Below are 23,107 nucleotides of genomic sequence, written 5' to 3' on the forward strand. Positions count from 1 at the left end.
GTGCATATAAACCGGAGTAACAAGCTTTTAAACTTTAAAAATGATGACCGAATGCGGCTGTAACATGTTCATTTAACCTTGAAGTAAGACTTCGCAGCAGTGCAGATTTTCCTTGGACAGGCCTTTTCACAGCATCATACCCCTTCCCTGCAGCGAAACCACCTTTACAAAAAGCTACAAGCGAATACATTTATTTATTAATTTCGAATGCTTTGAAACTTCCAACAATATGAAATCAAATGTTCGAAGCATTCAAGTACTCGCACAAACCTAACATAAACTATTGAAACTCGGTTTAAAAAGTATTCAACCAAATTACTATTCACTTCGAATTCGCTTTGAACCTAAAATTTACTATATATGCCTAGTATTTTTGTTTTTTGCATTACAGCAACATAGTGGACCAAGACTATTAAACAGAGTCGTAGTATTCACAGTATACAAGACGCAATTGGCAGTGAATGCTAAAAAACGTTAGCAATGTTCAACTCACATGATGACGTCGTTGCCATCAAAGTAAAAGCAGCCAAAACTGGTCAGGTGTGGCGAGATCTGGTTCTTCAGGTGAATCAGATTGTCTTGCCGGCCGCCCCGACACAGTGCATGATAGTCGAATGACACCATGGACGCTTTGCGCCGGGATGCCTTCATGTGATGCTGCATGTTCAAGCACAAAAGTGAAAAGGTGTGGCAGGTTAATACACTGAGTAACAAACGTATCACATACAACATATACAAGGGCTTAAACTAGCATCAGGCAAGCATGGAACTACTCTCCCTCACGCGCAGCAGATACGTACCGTATTTACTCGCATAATCCTCGCACTCGCGTAATCCTCGCACCCCCAACATCGGCCAACAAAAATGCGTTTTTTTTTTTCCTCGCGCAATTATCGCACCCCAAAAATCGCAGCAGCAGATGTCGTCTGCTGCTTTGAGCCAATGATGATAATAGGACCCATTAGCCTAGCGCCATCTCTTATGCATCATGCATGCTGATGAAACCCATTGCAACCGGGTAAATTCCACGAAGATTCTCCTGCTACGCTGGGACCAGCTTAACAGAGGGGCCGAGAAAACACATCGGCCAGGGAAACGCCCCACACACCCTCCTCTTCTCTGAGAAATCAGGCGCGCATAATTGCCCGGAAGAAAGGCATCCCGGCACGAGATTTCCGCGTGAGCAACGGGTGGGCCACACGGTACATGCGCCAAAGTGGACTCTCGCTCAGGAAGCGGACGACTCTGTGTCAACAGCTACCTTCGGCGTACGATGATAAGATCATCGAGTTTCATCGATTTGTGATTAGGATTCGGGAGCAAAAGAACTTCCTGATCTCACAAATTGGAAATGCGGATCAAACTCCGCTCAACTTCGACATGCCGCCAAGCACAACAATGGAGGAGAAGGGTGTGCGGAGTGTGCGTATTAGAACGACGGGCGCCGAAAAGCAAAGGTGCACCATCATGCTCACCGTAACAGCGGACGGGCGGAAGCTGCCCCCATTTATTATTTTTAAGCGGAAGACCCTCCCGAAGGCCAAGTTTCCCCCTGGAATACACGTGCCTGTACAGGAGAAAGGATGGATGACCGCCGACCTTATGGTCGACTGGGTAAAAACTGTTTGGGGACGACGCACTGGAGCACTTCTTTACCCGTCGCTGCTGGTTGTCGACAGCTTCCGCGGTCACCTGGTCGACTCCGTTCGGGTGAAGCTGAAAGAGCTGCGGACTGACCTCGCTGTCATTCCAAGCGGTCTGACTTCGATGTTGCAGCCTCTTGACGTATCCTTGAACAAGCCGTTCAAGGATAATGTTCGGAGGCTGTATTCGGAATAGATGGCCGAAGGCGACCACGCAATGACTCCCGGGGGCAAGATAAAGAAGCCATCGGTGGAGATACTTTGTTCTTGGGTAATCGAGGCATGGTCCATGATTTCCCCAGAAATTATCGTCCGCAGCTTCAAAAAGACTGGCATCTCCAACGCCTTGGACGGGACGGAAGACGACGTGGCCCACGAAAACAACGAGGGAGACCACGCTGAAGCTGGCGATAAGTCCGATGACGCTGCTATGAGCAACGAAGATGGCAGTCTTGACTCGGGCTCCAAGTAGTTCGCCGAAGAGACTTATTAGCTAGTGACTTTAGTCTGTGCAAATAAACCTTGATTTGGGTTGAACATGTAGTTTCATTGTAAAGGTAAGCCTTGTATCAGCACTTTTTTAAGCTTTTAGTTGCTTTTGAAAAAACTGCAATTCGTGGCCGTTTTCTATTTTTTTTCTTGCGCTGTACCTTTCCGCGGAAAATTTCCCCATGTAATTATTGCACCCCCAACTTTCCATGGGTCTTTTGGGAAAAAAAGTGCGAGGATTATGCGAGTAAATATGGTACTTCTCGCCGTTTGCACAATATGTAGCCATTCCTTCAAACGCATTTTCAGATGCACTAACGCATTCAACTCATCGGCCTTCCCGACAATGCTGTCAACATTGACAATCCTGCATTGTTTCGTCATGAAGTCGCAACCATTTTATCATCACCAATGGCTTCAACTTTCCACTAAACCATGTGTAATCCCCACTACTAGCTATTGTATAGATTATTACTATAATGTGATGTATGCTTACAAATGAGCATCTCTGCCTTTTTGTTTTTTAGCTCCCTGTCATGTTCACTTTTGCTAACAATTACATAACATTATTTTTTGGTTTTATGTACTATAAAACATGTTGTGTTTCAACACTTTCAATAATATGATTATGCAATGTATAATCCCCCTGACACAATACTCCGGCTGGAGCCTGTGGGGGAATTTGTGAATAAATGAATACTCAAAAAAGTGTGTTTAAGTTTATAAAGGAGTAGCACAACACAACTCAATCACGTTCTACTCAGCTTTATCAACACAGTGGCCAACGTACAATGTCTCAATGATTATGAATAGTTATGTACAGCTGCTCACATAATTAGTATAGTAATAATTGCTGAAGATTATGTGGGCTTGGAAACTGCAGACATGAAATCAAACAAATATATGCACAAACCCACCTCGAGGTATCAACATGCCCTAACACAACAAAAGCTGTGCCATATCCTTATATTTCAGTCGTGCTCACACCAAGTGAGTGCATTCCTAAACTTGAGTCATTTTAAGTACTGAATTGCAATGCATTCTAAGCCTTGCAGAATAAACTGGACCTAGTGAAAATACACTGGAACCTCCTTATAACGAAGTTGCATCTTAGACAAAAATAGGTTGATATATATCACAAAGTTTGTTATAAAGGTATATTCCTAACACTATGTTTATAGCAAGATTATTCATTTACTTCGTTATAACCATTACACACGAACCTCATTATAGCAAACTTGTATCGTACATAAATATAAGTGCGTTATACCCTAAAATTCGTTATGAAGGTTTATTCTTACCACTAAATCTATTGCAAGACTATTTGTATTTTACTTCGTTATAACCGATATTTTGTTATATCCGGATTCGTTATATCGAGGTTTGAGTGTATTTCATTATATCTGGGTTCGTTATGTCGACGTTTATGTGTACTAGATATGCGGACAAACCGAACGTAGGCCTTCGGATGCCAGTACGTGATGCTGGAACTATCCAGGAAGAATAAACAGAATAATAAAGTCAATATAGGAAGTGCAAAGTGTACCTGAAACATTTGTGTAAGCATTGTTTCCCCTTCTTTCGAGCCAAGGAGGTTTATGATGACTTGGTCGCCGTAGCGTTCCTTGATCATGGACATGTGCCTTTGGAAAAAAAAGTGCGCGATATCAAATACTCCCAAGGAACTGCACCCATGGTGTGCCCTTTTAAAATTGCTACACACAAAAAAAAAATCAGGGGAGAAAGCCACCGCAAGGGGATCTTAAGACTGAGACAATGTACCTCTCAAATGCTGGCACAGACGCCTCACTGCCTCTGGACATCTTGACTCTGTGGGAACCAACCTGAAAGAAAATATGCCATAGCGAGTCAGACAACGCTTTATAAAGAGTATTGATACATATTCTAAGAGTTGTACGAACTTCACCGTGTGCCGATTACGCATAAAAGAATGACATGAAAGGTGTACGCAGGTCTGGACATTTCAGGATCTCGAGATGCTGGACCTGTCACCTTAAAAAGCGATTGTGTCACGACACAGGGTAATATATGTTCATGTCACACACAAACAAGCCTAGATGTAATGTTCGTTCAGACCTACTACTTTGTGGCGAAAACAAAAATCATCTTCCTCTGCTTAGAGCTATGCTGATTTATCAGTTCTGCATAAGTGCTTTTTTTTTAATGGCAAGAGCAAAAAAATTTATATCAATGCTCTTTAATTATACCTCTTCATGAATGGCCAAGAAACGGTACTACAAAGCTTCAGGAATACAGCGACAATGTACATCAGTCAGATATATGTACAGCTAGAGCAATTTGAATTATTACAGTTGATTCATGATGGGTACTACTGCTACAATTTGGCATTCAGCCATGTGAAAAGGTTAACAAACTGTTTCTAGAGTGATTCACTGCTGATAATCATAATTGAGGGGATTTTCCACTTCAAAGCTGTACAAAAGTTCATGCTGCTTGCCACAATAAAGGGTTCAAAATTCGTTTTGATGATCCAGTGTAAAAATGCACACTTTTATATAAACAAGAAAATTACACTTCACTGTCTTATTCCTTTTAATCTGTCAGTTACTTTAAAAGTACACTCAAAGCTCGATATAACGAATTATCAGTTATAATAAAATAAGAGAAAAATAGCTATGTCATAGATACAGTCTTACAAATGTCTATAACAAATCTTTCGACATAACAAAAGATTTTCGCGGCAACTGTAACTTTAATATATTGAGGTTTGAGTGTATGAGCTTTTTCATACACCACTGGCTTTTGAAAGCAGCCATGAGAGCCGAAGACCGAACCTGCAGCTCCGTATTGAGCAACGGCTGTATAGCACCTCAACCACTCATCCGTACTCTACAATAATGGGTGATGCAAGGACTGCTGCGTTAAGAAGATAACACCACAGTCTCACAAGTACTATTGAGAGCCACAGGTGTCTGTAAGACTTATGAGCTCCCTTCAAGAAACGCATTTGCAAGAGCCAAATAGGCGTGTTAATATCAATGGTATTTGCTTTCATTCGTTAACACCCATATTTGACAAAACTGAGACTTTGAAAGACGACCATAATCCATTGAAAAAGCGATTAGAAGCCAGTGATGACAAGAATATCACCAGCGCCAACACTTTGAAAAAACAGCAACTGGCAAGGACAAGTTTCCTCATCAAAACATTGGCTCTGGTAATAGCCCTTTAAAAACTTTTCATCTCGGTGAAAGAAAGTGAGGGGCTAGGCTAGAGGGCAGGGCATCTATTACTGGAGCTCCATGCAAACATTTTGTGCCCTGTTGAGTCTACTACTAACCTGAACACCAGGTTGTTCCCAAAAGAGCGGCACAGAGCCTCTCGTCTGGACGTATGATGTGATCTGGTTTTCCAGGTAGATCACCTGCATAAATATTACGCCGGAGGTGGAAGATGCAGCATAGCTAGGTTACCCAACTACAGTAATGACTAGACAGTGAAAAAACTGCATTTGTGCTTAGCCTGAACGTATAGCAACTCTGGTAAACCACATGTCTCGGGGTTCCATGCATTGTACTACACCCCTCTATAGAGCTCACATTTAGCAAACACAGTCTGCGCAAGTTAAAGTTAAATAAAAAAGAAACAAGTTAAGTAAAAAATAAACATTACACGCTGATGACATGAGTAGTGTCAAAGGAGGTAGGGAAGTCAACACTGCAGCGTTGTTAAAATAAAGGCAAACTTGGCTCAGTTTAACTATGTTATGATACTGCCTTTCAAATGGTACTGACACTGCCGTGGCAAGTAGTGTTGCTCAATTCACTTAAAACTCATCCATGTATTTAAACAGCCAAGAAACAATGCTTCGAAACTAAAATCGGAGTGGGTGGCTGCTCCGTACAAAGTCTACAACGGTGAAACACGCCTCACTGAATGTGCACATGATTATAGTGCAAGAAAAGAGACGCTGGCAATTTCGTTCGACAATGTGTTGACCTGAACCAGCTTTTCGCAACTTTACAGCAGTGATTTCAGCGATGATTTGAGACGCAAGGTTCTTTCGATCTACCGATAAAAGAGACAGCGATCTCCGATTTCGATCTCCGTTTGCTTTTCACCTCCTGCTAAGAGAGGCCACTACGTGGGCTACCGTGTCACAAAATGCGGTGGTCCGCATCCAAATGCACAATTCTGGAAGTCGTCACCTTGTTTCACCATTCATTTTGCGGAGTTGAAGTTGAATTGATGTGAATTCCAGTTGCATAGTATGGCACAGTTGATTAAATCCTAAGGTACATTGAAAATTTTACTCAGAGCAATGGTTACTAAAATATTGTAATGGTAATGACAGCATTGCTTTGACAGTTTTGGTATCAAAAACAGCTATTCTTGTAAAATTTTTGTGAAACTCCAGTTCATTTCTGAAACATGAAATTTCACCCACAGGCTCCTTTATATTTGCACGTTCAGAAAGTAGGCTATTTATGCTGCCTAAAATTTTCTTGCAGTCGGCTTTCAGGGATGACTGATTACACGACAAGGCCTACCCAAGTCAAATAGGCATCGCCCCAATTGCCCTAACCTGTTCAGTCTCCACGAAGTTGGCGACATGGCCGTCGTCGTTGGTGCCGCGAACATTGAAGCGGGTGCCGGCCCGCTCGCAGCTGAGCCGCGAGATGAGGCAGGCCTTAGCCTGCTGGTGACCCAGGTAGATGGTGCGCATCTCGACACCCCCGCAGACCGCCTTCAGCAGCCACTTGTTGCAGTCGACGCCATACCGAAGCATAGGAATGTGCAGGGTACGGTTCCTAGAGGGGCACGCGCGTCAGAACTGCACGGCTGCGTGGCTGAGGATCACCTCGGCAATATCTCTTGAGTGATACGGGCCTCGTACAGAATACACTAGTAAAACTGATCTTTTTACCGCCACAATGTGTAAAGGAGGGGAATGTTACTGCACTGGTTGGAGGGAGGTGGGGGATCAGATACTAGCACCTACGTCAGTTAAAGTAAAGGAGTAGAGGTGAGCTCTCATTTAACCCAATCGCATACATATTAGAAAAGAAAAAAATTTCTTTAAAAAAAAAAAAAATGCTTTTTCAAATGTAAAAGTTATCTTCCCAAGAAACTCATGCACATCTACTTTGTATTTTAACTATACATACAAGCGTACATCTGAATATATCCTGTTACTTGTTTCTACATGAATTCACATCACTTTTCTTTGGTAGCTGCAACTATTTTGTACATTTTCTCTCCTTGAATTTTCATGTACACTCAAACCTCAAAATAATGAACCCGGATATAATAAAATATCGCTCATCACGAAGCAAATAGAAAGTTGTCTTAGAATAGACACGGAGAAAAACACCTTTATAACGAGCTTATTATTGTGTAATAGGCAACTTTGTTTTGACGAGGTTCAAGTATTCATTTTGTTCCAATAAATTCATGATACTTATATTCTCTTCAGCGTTCTTTTCAGCCAATACTAGCTATTGTATAATCCTGTATTTATATACCATGTCTTCTTTCATTGCCTTGCTTTCCTTAAGGTATTTACTATTGCTTTTTCCCTAGCTTTGCTAACACATTTATTACTGCATTCTTTGTTTTACAAGCTGCATTCGACACTTAAAGGGGCACTGCAACAATTTTTCAGCATGGTCAGAAAACGCTGCCAATCTGTAGTAGAGGCTCCTGACAACATGCGAGCCAAATATTATAGCGCAGCGCGTGGCCTCGAATTCACAATAAATTATCAAATTCAACTAAAAATAGCTTTCTGTTCTCTCAACAAATCACAGAAAGTAAGCCCAGTAAGCCCATCTATCAGCCATTGGCTGATTTGAACATGGCGCACTCGTCTGTTACAGAGGTCGCCGTGAGAGGCCGTCACTTGTTGACCCGTGCGCACGCGATTGCACTAAAAAAGTTGTGCATTCGAAGAAAAAAAAAGAAAAAAATGCTCAACGTCACGAGGCGAGAGTGGCATTGTTTATTTGCCTCCCCATACCTCCCTGCTCAGTTTCCAGCGTTTTGGTCGGGATGAGAGAATAGAGAATGTGATTCCAGCGTGTAACAAATTTTTTCAACTCCGCTCGTGCTGGACGGATTCTTAAAACTTTTGCAGTGTTCAATTTGTGAGGTAATACACTTTTCCAGTGAAATAATTCTATGGTTACTCAAAAAAAGTGTTCCAGGGCCCCTTTAAACCCACATGTGTTTCAGTATTGCAAGGATCCCTTGTCCATTCTCGTAATCATAAAACCTCCCAACTCCCAAACGTAACACGTATCACAAACAAAGTCATGTTGCACACAAAGAAACCCAATAAACTTACTTCAAATGATTGGTGAATGACAATTTTCACTCTAAAGTGCCCACTAATCAGGAGTCACGTACCACATCTGTGTCGAACACATCATCAGCAGCGGCAGCAGCAGCAACCTCATAACTCACCAGAAGAAGCGGTTATCCGTCTCGCTGGTCATGACCGCGCGCTGGGCACACAGGGTGAGGTCGAGGGCTGGCTCCGCAGTGGACGGCGTCCACGCAAAGAAGAAAGTGCCTGCATTGAGCACCTTGCGCACGTCTTGCACCTTCTCCAGGTCCTGGGCGCTGTTGCGCAGGGCCACAAAGAGGGTGTCTGTGATGCGGAATATCTCCGAGGCACCCAGCTTGCCCACCGACTGACACCCGGACACCAGCACTAGAAACTGGACCACCGTATCACCTGCAGTAGCAATGGATTCGGCTGCTATAGGCAATTCTATGAATGCAATATTTGGTTAAAGAGCTCATTTATCAGAAATTCTGGCAATATTTATTTTCAATGAAACATTTCCCAGTTTTGTACACACACAATGCATCCCTACGGCAGTTCTCATGCAAATGAGCAGCATTGTTAAGGAGTCTCGAAGTGGGAGCCCGCTCCCGGAAGACACGTACACAGCAGACACAGTTGAAACAAACCAAAACATTGCCTACATTCATTCAATTACTTTTACATTACCTATTAAAAAGTTAAAACGAACTGGCAGTCAGCACCTGTCTTCGTTTGTCACACTCTTTTTAAGTAGATCTACACCAACTAGCCCAATTATGTACATTGCTTCACTAAGTGATGGAAGCGACATTTTGATTCTTGGAGCAGATTCCGAAGCAAAATCCAGAGCAGCTGTTTTTGCAGCTGAAAGCAACACTAGTTTGGAGGAACTATTAATTTTTTCAGAGTAGATGAAAAAATATTCCAAATGACTCCTGGAGCTTAAAGCCCCATCTAAGCTTGTTATAGATATGAATACTTGTCAAACATACTGCACATACAATAATCACTTGAAATAACACGAAACAAATAACTAAGCAAGTGGGTGGTCACTGAACACGAAGTAAGTTGAGGAATGTATATTTGAAATGCCAATACTTTCAGTAGATATCACATAAAAGTGATAAAGCTGAGCACCGAATTCCAAAAGCAGCAATTGCCACATCTAACCATTGCTGAAGTGGTAGTCTATAATCGGTATGAGCACTTTATGTGCCTCGAAAATTTCGAAAGTAAAATAAGCTAAATGAGCTATACACTTCAAATGTCAGTTCTTATTACCTAAATGAGTTCATCAATGTCGTCATAGCAGCAATTAGTGATCATTATGATACTTAACAAATCTTGCATACATAGTACATGTAGCATTGTCAATGTGCTAGTATACAGCCAGTTTTTGTTTTCGTTTAGGCTCACTGATTGGTCACCCGATTGAAGTTCACTGTTTTCAGTTTCCCAGCTACATTTTGGAGCAGGTTTGGAGCAGTTACTGACAAACATTGCACTTTGTAACAGCATAGAGCAGCATTTCTCTTTTGGAGCAGTTTGAAGCAGCACTTACATCACTGTAATCACTAGAGAGAAGCCTAGGGCACTACATTTGATCTGCTGAGTTAGCCACATGAGAATGCTGACTTAGGTACTGGAAACTTAATTCAGGAGCCATAGTAAGACCTTTGACAAGCTCAGCTGAAGTTTACATGTTTAATACTACAGAAAAACAGGAAATTTTCCACACATAGTTTCATCATATAAACCACAATGACCTGGAGGCATTGCATAAAAGTAAAATCAAACACATATAATAAAAATGTGATAGTAACATAAAGAAAAACATTTAGCAATATAAAGAGATATAGGTGATCAAAGTGTGTATACAATCATAATTAGAAGCACATTATAACAAAGATCCTCAAGAACTGAAGAAAAACTAAACATGGCTTTAAAATCTCATTAGAGACATCTACAATAAGGGTGAAATATCACAACAACAATCAAGCATATAGACCTAGGTGCAGTCCCTCAACCAATGAGCTGCAATTAATGTCAGATACATTTTCCAAGACCTCACTCCAATAAGTTAATTTTCAAGTGAATTATGTACTATGCTAACTGTTTACACTTTAATAATAACTTCATTGCATTTTTTTTTATGGACATACACATTTCAGGCAGAAAAAAAAGGTCATTAAGTTATTTCAACTGTTAGTGATGTGGAATGGTTCTCAGGCTTACTTGTGATAACACAATAAAATACTCAGCCTTACCACCTATTCATTACAACTGTCTTAATCTTAACTAAACTTGGGACCACGTTTGAAATCGCAACATCTGAGTTAAGAAGAACGCTCAAAAGTCATTGACACAGATCTTGAAGCTTTTGAACGTGACTGAATGCATGGTGGCTAATAAGCGAAGTAAGTTGTACACTCGCAAGAGGACCCCATGCAACAGCCAAAAGCTTTTCAGGGTGAATGAGGTTTCTTGCACAGAAACAAGCAGAAAAATTGTAAACGTTCCCATCACCACAATGCTTAACTACATTTATCAAGATTTGATGGCTAAACTCCCGCAAGAATAACCGTACTTCAGTCATCTCAAACTCTCATATCAATGCAGCAGTATCCGCAAGCTTAATTGCATTAAATATTAAGCAGGGCAGTGCGAGAACAGTGTAAAATTCAAAGCTTCAATGAAGTTTAAGCTTACATGTTTTGAGGTATAGATTCAAGCATAACAAGTCAACATCTGCACGAACAAGAAAATATAAATTTCACCCCAAGAAGAGGAAATGAACAAGCTGATTAAGGCCCAGCACCTCATTTCTCAAATCCTGGCCGTCTAGAAGGAACGCGCAAGGGCGGTCTGGTTTAACCGTCTTCGAGTGGACCTAGCCAGGTGACACTGAGTTAACTCGCCTCTATTCTGAACCCAATACAGTTATTTAACCCACTCCTCCGCAAGAAATGATTGGCTTTACTAAAATTAAATTCGGGGATTTTATGTGCCCAAGCAATGACATGGTTGTGAGGCATGTAAATTCTGCGTTAATTCTTACCATTTGCTGCTCTTTGTGAACACTGGCATCTTGCATTTCACCCTGATCAAAATGCGGCTGCCATGACCGAGATTCAAACCCTCATCCTTACACACTGGGGCACCATAGTTATTAAGTGACCATTATGGGTAAGAACCTATGGTTAATCGTTTCATAGATAAACACTGTGTGAAGCGAGTCCATGTTTTTGTACTCAAAACTATGTATCTACTTCAGCAGGTGCCAACTGCGTCATTTACTTACTATTAAATTTTCTTTAGTTGTTTCAGTAAAATCATGAAATGCTGAGCACTAATGAAGTGATTGCTTTATTGTAATTTTTTTACACGGCATTTTTTCCTACAGTTGATTTACCACGAGCAAGAATCTCAGACAGCTTAAAGCATGTCAAAGTCATTCATTGACGCAACAAAGATTAAAAAGTAAGTGATGTCCCAGTGTGCGATCATCATCCAACAAGTGATCAATGAAAATCAGAGTTCACTCATTCAATAAGCTAAACCAATTTAGGAGCAGGACTTCCTCTTTCACAGCTATATTTACACCTCATCATAAATGATGAGGATGAAGATTACCTTGAAGTGAAGACTAATGAGTTACTTCTTCGTAAACTCAATGGATTAGGTTTTTTGAGATAGAGCATTGTGCTAGAAGCATGCCAAGCAATGCTCATAATTTATCAAACTCAATAACGCGCCAGGGAGCAGATGTGAAGAGAGATTGGAAATAGTGCCCGCGATAGTTAAGGGACAGTCACTGGAAGGTTAGAATGCTTTGTTGTTTTTAATACAATACCACAGTTTCACCCAGAGCAAGCACTAATGCCACCGTTAATAGCAAAAATTTCAACTTAAGCTTTGTCGCCATTGATAAAGCTTAATGTTGGAACCGGCTCTCTTAATGCAAATGGCTTGTATAAGACAGTCTTGCAGTGTTTTTATGCAGCCCATTACAGTGCACACGCCACTGGCAATGTAAAAAACTTGCTACTCTGTTTCCAATGTTTCTGAGTTAAAATGTTTTTTTTTTTTTACATGGAGTCAAACAAGGCAAACAGAATTAAGGGTAGGATTACATCTAAAAATACCAGACCACTGAAAGACAAGCACTCACTTTTAATTCATTTATTTCCAGCAATAGCAATACATTGTTTGAGCATTCTCGATGGCCACGCTGGTCTTGTCTACAGCTTCTTCATCACAGCGTGCGTTTCTTTACCAACTTTGTTTTAACATCGCTCGTCAAATTGGAAACAATGCTATTCCTGTCACAACAACCCAAAAAGATAAATGTTTCTATTAGCGTGTCACCCATGAAGACTTCCAGCTGTTCCCACCTGCAGCACTTGTTTACCACGCGCTCAGACTTCACACGTCCAGGCACTTCCTCCGAAAGACGATGAGCACAGCAAATGGGGTAAGCTATTCCACTAACCTGCTGTAAGTTGCAGCACTCCTAGGCAGCCGTGGACATCCAGAAGCATAGTGTATTCTTTTTTAACCGCGTCTGTTTCTTGTTGAGCTAAATGAAATGAGAGAAAGAGAAAAAAGAGTAATTGCGTGCAGCATGAAAACTGATCCTCACTTTCATTTATGAGCATACAAGCATGCATTTAATGCTTAACATATATGGGAATTCTAATGAATAAATTAACCCATGTAATGAGTTCCTCCAGTGACTACTGGCACTGTCAAGGGAGGTTGGGGGTTCAATTACTTCCCCCCCCCCCCCCCCCGAAATTTTCTATCTGCGCATGTGTACATGTAGCTGGCACTCATACAAACGCACGCACAAATACGCATTAAGTGTGGTCTAACCCCTCAACCCAACTTCTCGAAAAAAGTTTCGGAGTACGGCCACTATAACTTACACGGCTGTCACACTAGCGCTTCGTGGCGTGCTAGCACACTAATGTCACTCGAGCCCAATGCATGTTCGAGCACTACCACACGTCATTTCTGAGCGTGCTTCGACGCAAGTAGATTTCGGAGCGAATCGCGCAACTTCCCGCAGTATTATTTCAAGAAGCTCCGCAGCTTTACGATGGTGGGGCGGTGTTTCGGATCGCCACAGTTCATTATCGTTGTTCAGCTGAGCAACAGATGGGGTCTGCCAAGTGTCAAATATTGAGAGGCGATCCCTGCGTTATGACATGCAGGGACTCCCTGTCATGCCATAGCGATGTACGCATTCGGATCGCAGCGGCACGACATATGAGCAGCGCATTACGGATTCGCAGAGATCGTCCTGCGCGGAGCATGAAGTATTCCGGCGAAAGCCAAGAGCGAGCGCAGAATCTCCACTGAAGGTTCCAGAGGTTTCGCTCTTCGATCAGGAAAAGAGTTGAGAAATTGCGGCCACGCGTAGCGACGATGGCAGCTTACGGACCGTGACAGATGGCACAGAAGCATGACAAATGTGGGGCGAGGGATTCGCAGCGCACGGTGTCGACACAGTTCAGCGACGCGCCGCAATTAAACCGTGCTCTCTGGCGTGCGCTACAAACTGGCCACAAGCAATCGAAAATGCCGAGACAGTGCGGTTAGTAATCTAAAATTCAGCCATAAAACGCGATACGAGCCGCGAAAAGGAAGGATCAGGTGATTATCCACAGGTAGGAAGGCGCAGCGCCGGAGATAAGCGGCGATCGGCGCAACATTTTTCACACGGAGGACGGAAGCGAGGTTGGAAACTCACACAGCACAGCGATGGCCCTGGACTCGAACAGGAGGGTTTCGTTCTTGGAACGCTGTTCGAGGAGGACGCTGTAAGGGTTCGGCGGCCGCACCTTGTGGTAGATGCGGAAGCTCTTGCCGAGAGGCATCGCGAACGCGGGAGTGCTGCCTGACGGCGACGAGCTCGGCCGACGGGGCGGTCTACCCCTACCCTCCCGTCAAGATCGGCGCAGCCTGGCGCAGCCGAGCAAAACTTTCGCTCAGCTTTGCCGCACGACACACACAAAGCGGCCGCTCTCGCAAAGACGAGAATTCGCGAGAGAAGAACGAGATGACCCTGGACAGATGACAACATCTAAAGCTTCGAAGTTTTATGTTGCACCAGTAAAGCGCCAAGGTCATAAAAAATCTGAAAACAAAGAAGTTGAATTACGCAAATCTATTGTTAATTGCTTATTATTAGTCCAATTATATCTATCTCTACAAAATATGCACCTTGAAATTTTTTCTATGGTTTTTTGTTAAACAGAAACCCCGGATATTGAACCAAAACCTTACGTATACCACCAAATTACAACCTTATTTTATTGTCTGTACATGCAAAGTTTAGGAGCTAAGAGTGCGTTATTGCTTCATTATAAATATATGTGTTTTCGAAGCTTGCGACTAGAAAGCTTTTGGTTTCAGCAAAGTGAAGTAACAGCCAACAATCGACACACATCATTTCTCTACGCTACTCAAACAAGCACGTGCTGCCACCTAAAAGCCACCGCGCGAACTTCAATACGCCCCCCCCTCCCTCTTTCTTCGGCCGCCTTTCCTGCGTTTGGGAGCGAAAAACAAACAAGAAATCATAGTGAACCTGCGGCGGGTTTGAAAAGACGGCGAGCGAAGCACTTCGCGCGAACGCATACGTTGCCGACGACGCCTGGCTACCCTAGCCTGGCAATACGTTGTTGTGTGTGCGCGCGTGTGTGTGTGCTGCCAGCGCGCGGTTGAGAAGGAACGTCGGCGGTCGTCACATGTGTTGCGTCGACGACGATGTTCATCGCTGGGTCGTACTCGTACGACTCTTCTACGGCACCGGCTTTGGAAACAGTTGGGAGTACGCCTTCACCGTGCACTCGATGAACGTGCGGCGATTAGGTACGTGTTCCGGGACCATTCTCATCGCTGCATATATATTCCCGTGTAAAAAAACCGTGTTGTTTAATTTTGATCGAAACAAGAAGGGAGCTCGTTTCTTTGTCGATACAACCTAACCCAAGTAAGGTATATCTTGTACAGCTTTATCTGTAGCGTAGTGATTGCACAAACACCGAGGAAGTAAAGAGAAACGAAAGCACGATTTGCCGGGTATTACCTTATCGGGCACATATGTACATGTAAATAACCTGGTAGTGCACTTCCGATTGACTGCGCTATCTGTTGATTTTCAATAGCGAATTGTCATCCGTGGTGGTCTCAGTCTTGCTCACTTCTTTGCCGCGATCGCTCGATTTACTGCACGCGCTTCGAGCGTGTGTCATTGTCACCATCGCGATGCATCGTACCACAAACGCGCACGCAGAACGTAGACACTTGTCCGTCCCAGTTAGCCGCGTCACTCATCCCTCTGTCGCCGCATTCGCTTCGCACATGTGGCGGTGAACGCGGTCTTGCAATCCCGGAGCGACCGTACGCAGCTAAAAAAAGGTTACAAAGCTGTAAAAAACAAAACGACCGAGCGACGCTACGGTAGCGTTACGCGCGTTTGCATCGTTCTCCCACGGTTGCTGGATAAAAAACAAGGTTGTTTTTTTTTTTTTTATCCAGTGGCTATGGTTTTCCTTACTTTATTATTCTTTATTCAAGGATTACCCCGCATTGCCCAAAGGCGTCACAGCAACAACATAAACAATTCTTCATTCTTACAGCGCACTCACATGGCAGGCAATCCATTCCACTCTTTGACAGTTCTAACAAAACAAACTGCATATGTGTGCATTCCACTGCTCTTCCATGGGGTCGCCGTCATCAATGATGAGGATCGTCGTGTGCGATTTACTCCGGCGAAACAACCCCATTGCGTCCCCCGCGTCGGGTTGCGGAGGACGTCCGCTAGATAATGGACAGACACAGGCGTATCCTTTGGCCCACTCAAGTCGATATAGATAAGTGATGCTCTCTTTTTTTCCAATCCTTCGGCCCACTCGAGTCGATATAGATTAGTGATGCTCTTATTTTTCCCAACATTACGTGGGTTCACGACGTGTGATGATGGGAAAGAATAAGAGCTTTGAGCCTCCGATTAAGTGTTTTCTTTATTTATTTTATTTTTTTTTGTGCCACGCGGGCTGGAGACGATAAACGGGAGCGGAAATTAAGAAAATAATAATAAACGCTGAAGTGGCAGGTCTGCAGTTTCGCGTCGATTGTTGGAGTGGGTCGCTGAAGTGTGACAGTCGCTGTGGCGCGACCCTGAGGTGCCGACGCGCAACCACACGTACATACCTGTCAATCAAACGACGCGGCGTCCTAGATTCACCGCCCAGCGTTGCGTAAGAAAATCGTCGTACACGTTGCGTAAAGAAGCCCGTGTGTGCTGCGGCGACAAAGAAAAACAAAATCGACACTTGCAGAGTGTTTAATCACCGCCCGCGCCGCTCACTCGATTGCTGCATTTACCAGCTGGCCCTTGTTAAGCCTTATTGAATTGACTGCGGAGAAAGCAACGTTACGATTAAAATAAACTGCGCCATCATTTGAGCGCCTGCTTGATCGGGCTTAGTTATAAACGCGTGTTGAACTAGGGCCGTTAGCTGTACCGACCACTGCCATATCGCGTGATGACGTACTCTATGTTCTCGGCTGAATTGTGAAGCATAAAAAATAAAAAATAGAAGAAAACTTTATTTGTTCGCAAGACATAAAGCTTCATTTTACAGCCCGGTTTACATCTTCACTTATCTTTTTTTTTTCGTTAACACAGTTAAAGGCAATTTAGGAGCATTCATGAGAAAGTTATGGAAGCCGGGCACAGAAAGAAGCATTTTTCTTGCTATAGCGAAATCGTCGTTATTACGAATATTTTTTTTTCATATAACCCCACATATTTCTCGCCGAGTTCATTTTTCGCATTTTGTATGTATGGAAGTTTTCTGACTAGGAGACTTGTTACTGTCTCTTCCACAAGTCCCACTCTTCTTTAGGTATTTACCGTATTTACTCGAATGTAACCAAAACTTTTGTTTTTTTCAAATTTGTAACCTATGGTCGACCCCCGCGTTACAATCAAATACCGAAATAAATATTTTTGAATTCCTGAACACAATAGAAGGGCACACCGCGCGCTACAATCGTGGTCGCGTTACAATCGAATAAACACGGTACCTTGGATACGGGTGTCGGGGAAGACGGATGGGAGCGAGAGTAACTGCCTGATGTTGCGAACGGACAAGCTATTTGAAGATTTATTTTCCTTTTCGCATCGTAAAGCGTTCATGACGCTTTCTAACACGGTATCCCTAATGCGACGGAACATCACCTTCGCCATGTGGATGGCTATTTCACGTGGCGAGTTGTCGACTCACTAGCCCATAAGTACATAGTAAGCTATCCACACGCGTCCGGAATTCTCGTGTAGTTCGGCCTCCTGATATCTATCTATCTATCTATCTATCTATCTATCTATCTATCTATCTATCTATCTATCTATCTATCTATCTATCTATCTCAATTTGAAATCACATAACCACTCAAAGCGCTTACAGCGGTTAAAGACACCTACCGAAATGAGGCTTCCCGTTAATTACGCTCTCTCATGGTCGTTCTTGTTCTTGTTGCCCTTCACTTGTGGCTCATACCCTCTGTGGGGGATCGGCCAATAATTGAGCGGTCTTATAAAGTATCATTCAATATGAGAGTAAAGGAACTCACAAATTGAAAACGTTAAGAATTTTAGGTTGAAATCTGGATGATCACTGATCTGTTCCTACTATAAAGTTTTTGTATTAGTAATATATAATAACCTAGATCAGAATATAGCTTTAAGAAAAAAGAAAAAAAAAGGGAGAAGTTATGCGTATGTAGACATAGAAGAATAGTATTAGCTTGTTAGTCTTTTCGTTTCATTTTGATAATTCCGTACTGTCCCGTAAACTTTCGCACTGACCGGTGGCCGCAACATTTTTTTCTTCTTCTTCATCCTATTCACTGAATATGTTTATTAGCACTCGTTGCTTCTTTTTGGCAATCTGCCCATCCTCCCAGATGTAAGTTCTCTTTTCTTTTTTTAATTTAGTTTTTTTTATACTTGGTTCATTTCTTGTTGTCATTTATAGACGGTGGACATTCATGTTTTATACCGTCCAGACAATTATAGAACTACCTAAGTGTGCGATCTGAACCCGAGGGGGGGGGGGGGGGTGATTGTGTTGTGTTTTTCTTTCCAAGCCACGGCGGTTACCGCATGTCCATTATGAAATTCGACTCGCAATGGATATGAAAGTGGCGCCCACACGCGACACCGTGAGCTATTTATACGTGGATGTCTAAATAAAGAAAAAAAGTTAGTTGCAAGTTTAGCACGCTTTATGCCACATCGCCTATAGCTTTATTTACCTGAACTGTGTTGTGTGTGCGGTGTGTGTGTGATGTGCAATGCGTATATCCTCCTCTCTCTCTCTTCTCCCTCATTCCCCTCTCCCCCGTGTACGGTAGCAAACCGGACTTAGTCTTGTTAACCCCCCCCCCCCCCCACCTTTTAATATTTCTCCTCTCTCTCTTACTGCGAAATTGTATATATATATGGCTCGCTGGTGAAACTTCTTAACGTCCAGAGGACGCGCGTGCGTTGTCAGGGTGGGTCACGCCGCACGCACACCGCATTGAACTCGGCCATAAGATGCTTCGCATCACACCGTGGCCTCCGAGATTGCGGGCGCGCGGCGGTTTTTCAAGCATACGCGCCCGCTGTTTTGGGGGCCACGATCGCACTATGTTCGCATCTATAACAAACGAACACCTCCGTTGGTCATCCACTTCCACAGAGTGAAGTGGCGCGCAAAGGCCGCGGGGTCGAATCCCGGCCGCGTTTCGATCGATGGAGGCGAAATACCAGAGGCGGTTGTGCGTTCACAGGCGTGCGTTCAATAACTCGATCCAGGTGTTTTTTGTTTTTTTTTTCACAATCGCGTCGTGGTTCGGAGATGTAAAACAACAGTGATTATTATAAGCGTCCCCTTCGGCAAAGCCGGAAGGAAAAGCAGTCGCACGCGATCCGCACTCCCGTGTTTTGCTTTAGCGCTGTATACCACTCTTTGTGCGCGCATATAGAACGCAAACAATTAGCGGACACGCGCTGGAACACTACCGCTGCGCGAAGCCTTCGGTCCACTTTCGCGACCGCCTGTATCACGCGCGCTGCTCCTGTTTCGCTCTTAATCCGCAATCGACGGTGGGCGTGCAGAGATGCCGTCGCGGCTATTCTCGGAAACCGCAGCTCCGATTCTGCCAAGGCGCGCGCCGGAAACGCTCCATTCGGAAACACCGTTGCAGCGCCGTGTGGAAAGTCTCAGTCTTTCTTTCTTTTCTTCTTTCTTTCTTTCTTTCTTTCTTTCTTTCTTTCTTTCTTTCTTTCTTTCTTCCTTTCTTTCTTTCCATCTTTCTTTCTTTCCTTCTTTCCGTTTCTCTTCCAATTACTCGCCGGAAGGGCGTGGGTATACCGTCGTGACACGCGTGCAAGGGACCACTTGGCTCTCCTCACGACTCCACTGCACCTACGGCTCACCTGTTGCGTTGTCTGCACAGCTTGCTTTCGTAGTAACTGGGCGTAGCAAAAAAAAAAGGGGGGGTGGGGGGGTGGAGGGGTTTAAACACCTCGACATTTTTTTTTCAGTTTTGCTTGCACGAGAAACACACGCACGAACATACATGAAGTATAGCACAAACATACATAAAGTATACACAGCAGGCGCGTAGCCAGAAATATTTTTTCGTTGGGGAGGGGGGAAGGGCAACCCTTGATTTCGGTAAGGGCACCTCCTTAAAATGGCCATTTTTCGCTCTCTATGCCATGACTAAAAATTATTTCGGGGGGGGGGGGGGGCGAGCCCGGTGCGTCACCCCCTCTAATTACGCCCCTGATATACAGTGGCTGGCATACACCTTCCATCCCCCCTCGCCGCAATTTTTTTTTTCAGTTTTGCAATGGCATATATACTCGCGAACTAACAAAAGCACGCACGAACCTACGTGAAGTGTGGCTGGCTTCTCCACACCCACCCCTTCAAAAACTATTTATTGCTACGCCGATGCTTCCCTTCATCCTCGCACGCTCTATCGGGCGCTGCGCCGTGCTCCCAACAATGCTGCAGAAATTAGGCGCCTTCTTCTTCTTATGTGATTCTTATGTGATTTTTAAATGAAAAGAAGATAAAAGTGAGCCCCGTAACTGTATCTCAGGGGGGGGGGGGGGACACCTCAACAGTAGCTCGCGAGGAATGGGAGTAAGGAGGGATTAAAAGGATGGCATTAAAAAATATAGAAATAGAGAGGGGGAAGGAGAAAGCGTGGCGCAGGGACAGCGACATACGGAAGTAAAAAGATAGGAAAGATGGACACGGTCGCAGAAGTCCGATGACGAGGCACCACTTGATGAGAGCTCTTGTCGGCATCAGGAGATGGCGTATAGGGCGAGCCAGTCGGCGAGAGCTGCACTGTCGTCGGAGATCGCGGGGGCACAACCGGTCGGTACGAAATCCAGAGAGCGAGTCCTCCTTCGTCTAACCGCTACGACCACCATGCTCTATGCATTTGGTTCGTTTGTCGATCTCTTGTCACATGTCGGGGAACAAGGGGGCCGAAGCGCAGGACGCTCTTTCAGCAACCGTGACTGTACTCGAGGCGTTGGTGTCTTGCTTTTGTGTTGTGTTGGTTGGCTAATTGCACGGACGACGCGCACACGTACATGTCCGGTTTACTCTCCCACATGTGTATTGGCATGTACATGTACGTATATGGCTTTTTTGTTTCTTTCGTGCGGCTGCAAGTGCCGTTAAAACAATGGGAAAAGGAGTTTCGCCGCCCATCGCTGCGGAAGATGGCTGCACAAAAGAATTTTTTCTCTTGTTTTTATGTTTGCGTTGATTTCTTTTTATTATTTATTTTGTTTATTTTCTTTCACCAGTCGGAGGCTCCAGCTGCTCGCCGTATACACCCGATTCGACTGAATCATCAACTGAGATGTTGAGCACAAATGCTGCAGAATCAGCTCACAATTTTTCTTTTTGTCTTTGGGCAGGGCTGAACTGAACGTCGCGTTATAGTTGGACCAACGTTATACACACAGCGTCAAACATGCAGCAACATGTTGCGGAAAATTGCTCCAACTTGAAATAGTTTGTAGGCATAATAGCATGCGCCTGATAGTAATAAAGGCTGTAATAGTAGTATAGTAAGTGAAATAATTGTATAGTGAAGTGATTAAACATAAGTGTGAGCGTATATTCTATGTATATATTTTGGGCAGTTTTTGTATAGTATCTGGTACAGCGCGCCGTCTTCTGAAATTTGCTTGTAAAGAGAGAGGGCAGAATCGCTGTGTATGCGACACTGCCCTCTCATCAATAATTAATTTAACATAAGCCAAGGAAATTATAGAGGGCATTGCTTGCTTGTTTGTATAACTGTAGTTGATTGACCGCGACCTTGAGATAAAGGAATTCAAGTGGACAGAAAAGTACCTGTTTAGTCACTGGAATCTGGAACCCCTCCCCCCATCCCCCAGCCTTCGAGTTGCGCGTCTAGCAAGTAAATGAGCTCCTCGAACAATTCCTCTTCTTCCTCTATACTCATCAATCTACGTGTAAGCATCCTAGTTGCAGGTACGTCGTAGGCCGTTTATTTTCGCGCTCTCACTTGAAAGGTGGGTTTTGTTTTGCGTTTTTGTACATGTCCCTTAAAAAGTTCAGTTTGCCTTGTACATTCGCATATATAGGTCAATACCTCGATTGCTTCGCGTATGTCTATATCTGGGAGGGATTGCCGTTTGGCGCTACATTATTAATGAGTAACTCTATGCTGCGCCTGCTGTTTTGGTGTTTCAACCTAATCGACTTTCGTACAGTGGTCAAACGGGCAACGTGCCTGAATTTAACTGGCGCGCTTATGGAGGAAAGACGAGTAAGTATGGTAACAAATGAAAATTATAAAATATGGTAATGATAAAACGTGATTACATACCGTTTCACGCAGACCATAGGCCGGGAAAATCAAAAAGAAAGGAAAAAAAGGAGGAGAGGCGTTTCCTGTCAAAGGCGGCGCAGTGTCCTTGCTTTGTGCGCTATAGAAACCTGTCTTATACGCTGCCATAGTGGTCACGTATAAACTGCCGGGTTTCCTAATGTGCACGGCGCGGTTTTCCGACCGTGAGCCGAGGCGGACAGGTGAAGTGGACGCGATTATAACGTTGGTTTATAGGGCTTAACCTGTCAAAGTAAGCCTGTATAGGCTGTGATGGCGTACAGTGGAGGGCTCCGGATAATTTCGAACCTCTGGGGCTCTTTAGAGGGCACCGAATTGAAGCAATAAACTAGCTTTTTTGTGTGTGATAGTATTGAAAGTTGGGCTAGTTGGGAACGTGGTACGGATTCATTGTTGGTCGCAGCGCGAAAACGACGAAGACGGTTTGTGTACCTCCTGTTTTCGGTCTTCGTGGTTTTCGCGCTGTAACCAAAAATGCATAGCTTTTGTGTGTGTGTGTGTGTTTGGAGTCCTGGCGCATTCAGGTGACACCCTGAAAAGTCATACGGTCGACAGGTGCGCTGCCAAACGTCTAGACTCACGGACTTTAACGGACTTCTTCATATTATGTAGAAAAGGCGTGACTCAATGGGCTGAAGTATAAGAGCACCCCAGTCACCCTCGCAGAAGATTCCGATTGGAACCC

The 23,107-nt window shown here is 43.9% G+C and overlaps 2 protein-coding genes across 2 annotated transcripts in view; one reads left to right on the forward strand and one right to left on the reverse strand.

Moving 5' to 3' along the window:
* Positions 1 to 14,466, reverse strand: part of Synj (synaptojanin) — a 61,196-nt gene extending 46,730 nt beyond the window's left edge. The window contains exons 1-8 of the mRNA XM_037432447.2: positions 14,201 to 14,466; positions 12,938 to 13,024; positions 8,580 to 8,853; positions 6,700 to 6,925; positions 5,455 to 5,538; positions 3,915 to 3,976; positions 3,679 to 3,775; positions 494 to 657 (exon numbers count right to left, since the gene is read on the reverse strand). Coding sequence (XP_037288344.2) covers positions 494 to 657; positions 3,679 to 3,775; positions 3,915 to 3,976; positions 5,455 to 5,538; positions 6,700 to 6,925; positions 8,580 to 8,853; positions 12,938 to 13,024; positions 14,201 to 14,327 — 1,121 coding nt within the window. The 5' untranslated portion in view covers positions 14,328 to 14,466. The remainder of the gene's footprint in view (positions 1 to 493; positions 658 to 3,678; positions 3,776 to 3,914; positions 3,977 to 5,454; positions 5,539 to 6,699; positions 6,926 to 8,579; positions 8,854 to 12,937; positions 13,025 to 14,200) is intronic.
* A 574-nt stretch (positions 14,467 to 15,040) lies between these two features.
* The window catches only part of LOC119180818 (uncharacterized), a 92,099-nt gene continuing 84,032 nt past the window's right edge, over positions 15,041 to 23,107 (forward strand). The window contains exon 1 of the mRNA XM_075875556.1: positions 15,041 to 15,324. Within this exon, the coding sequence (XP_075731671.1) occupies positions 15,201 to 15,324 (124 nt within the window). The 5' untranslated portion in view covers positions 15,041 to 15,200. The remainder of the gene's footprint in view (positions 15,325 to 23,107) is intronic.

Source organism: Rhipicephalus microplus, chromosome 10 (assembly GCF_043290135.1).
Source record: "Rhipicephalus microplus isolate Deutch F79 chromosome 10, USDA_Rmic, whole genome shotgun sequence".
NCBI lineage: Eukaryota > Metazoa > Arthropoda > Arachnida > Ixodida > Ixodidae > Rhipicephalus > Rhipicephalus microplus.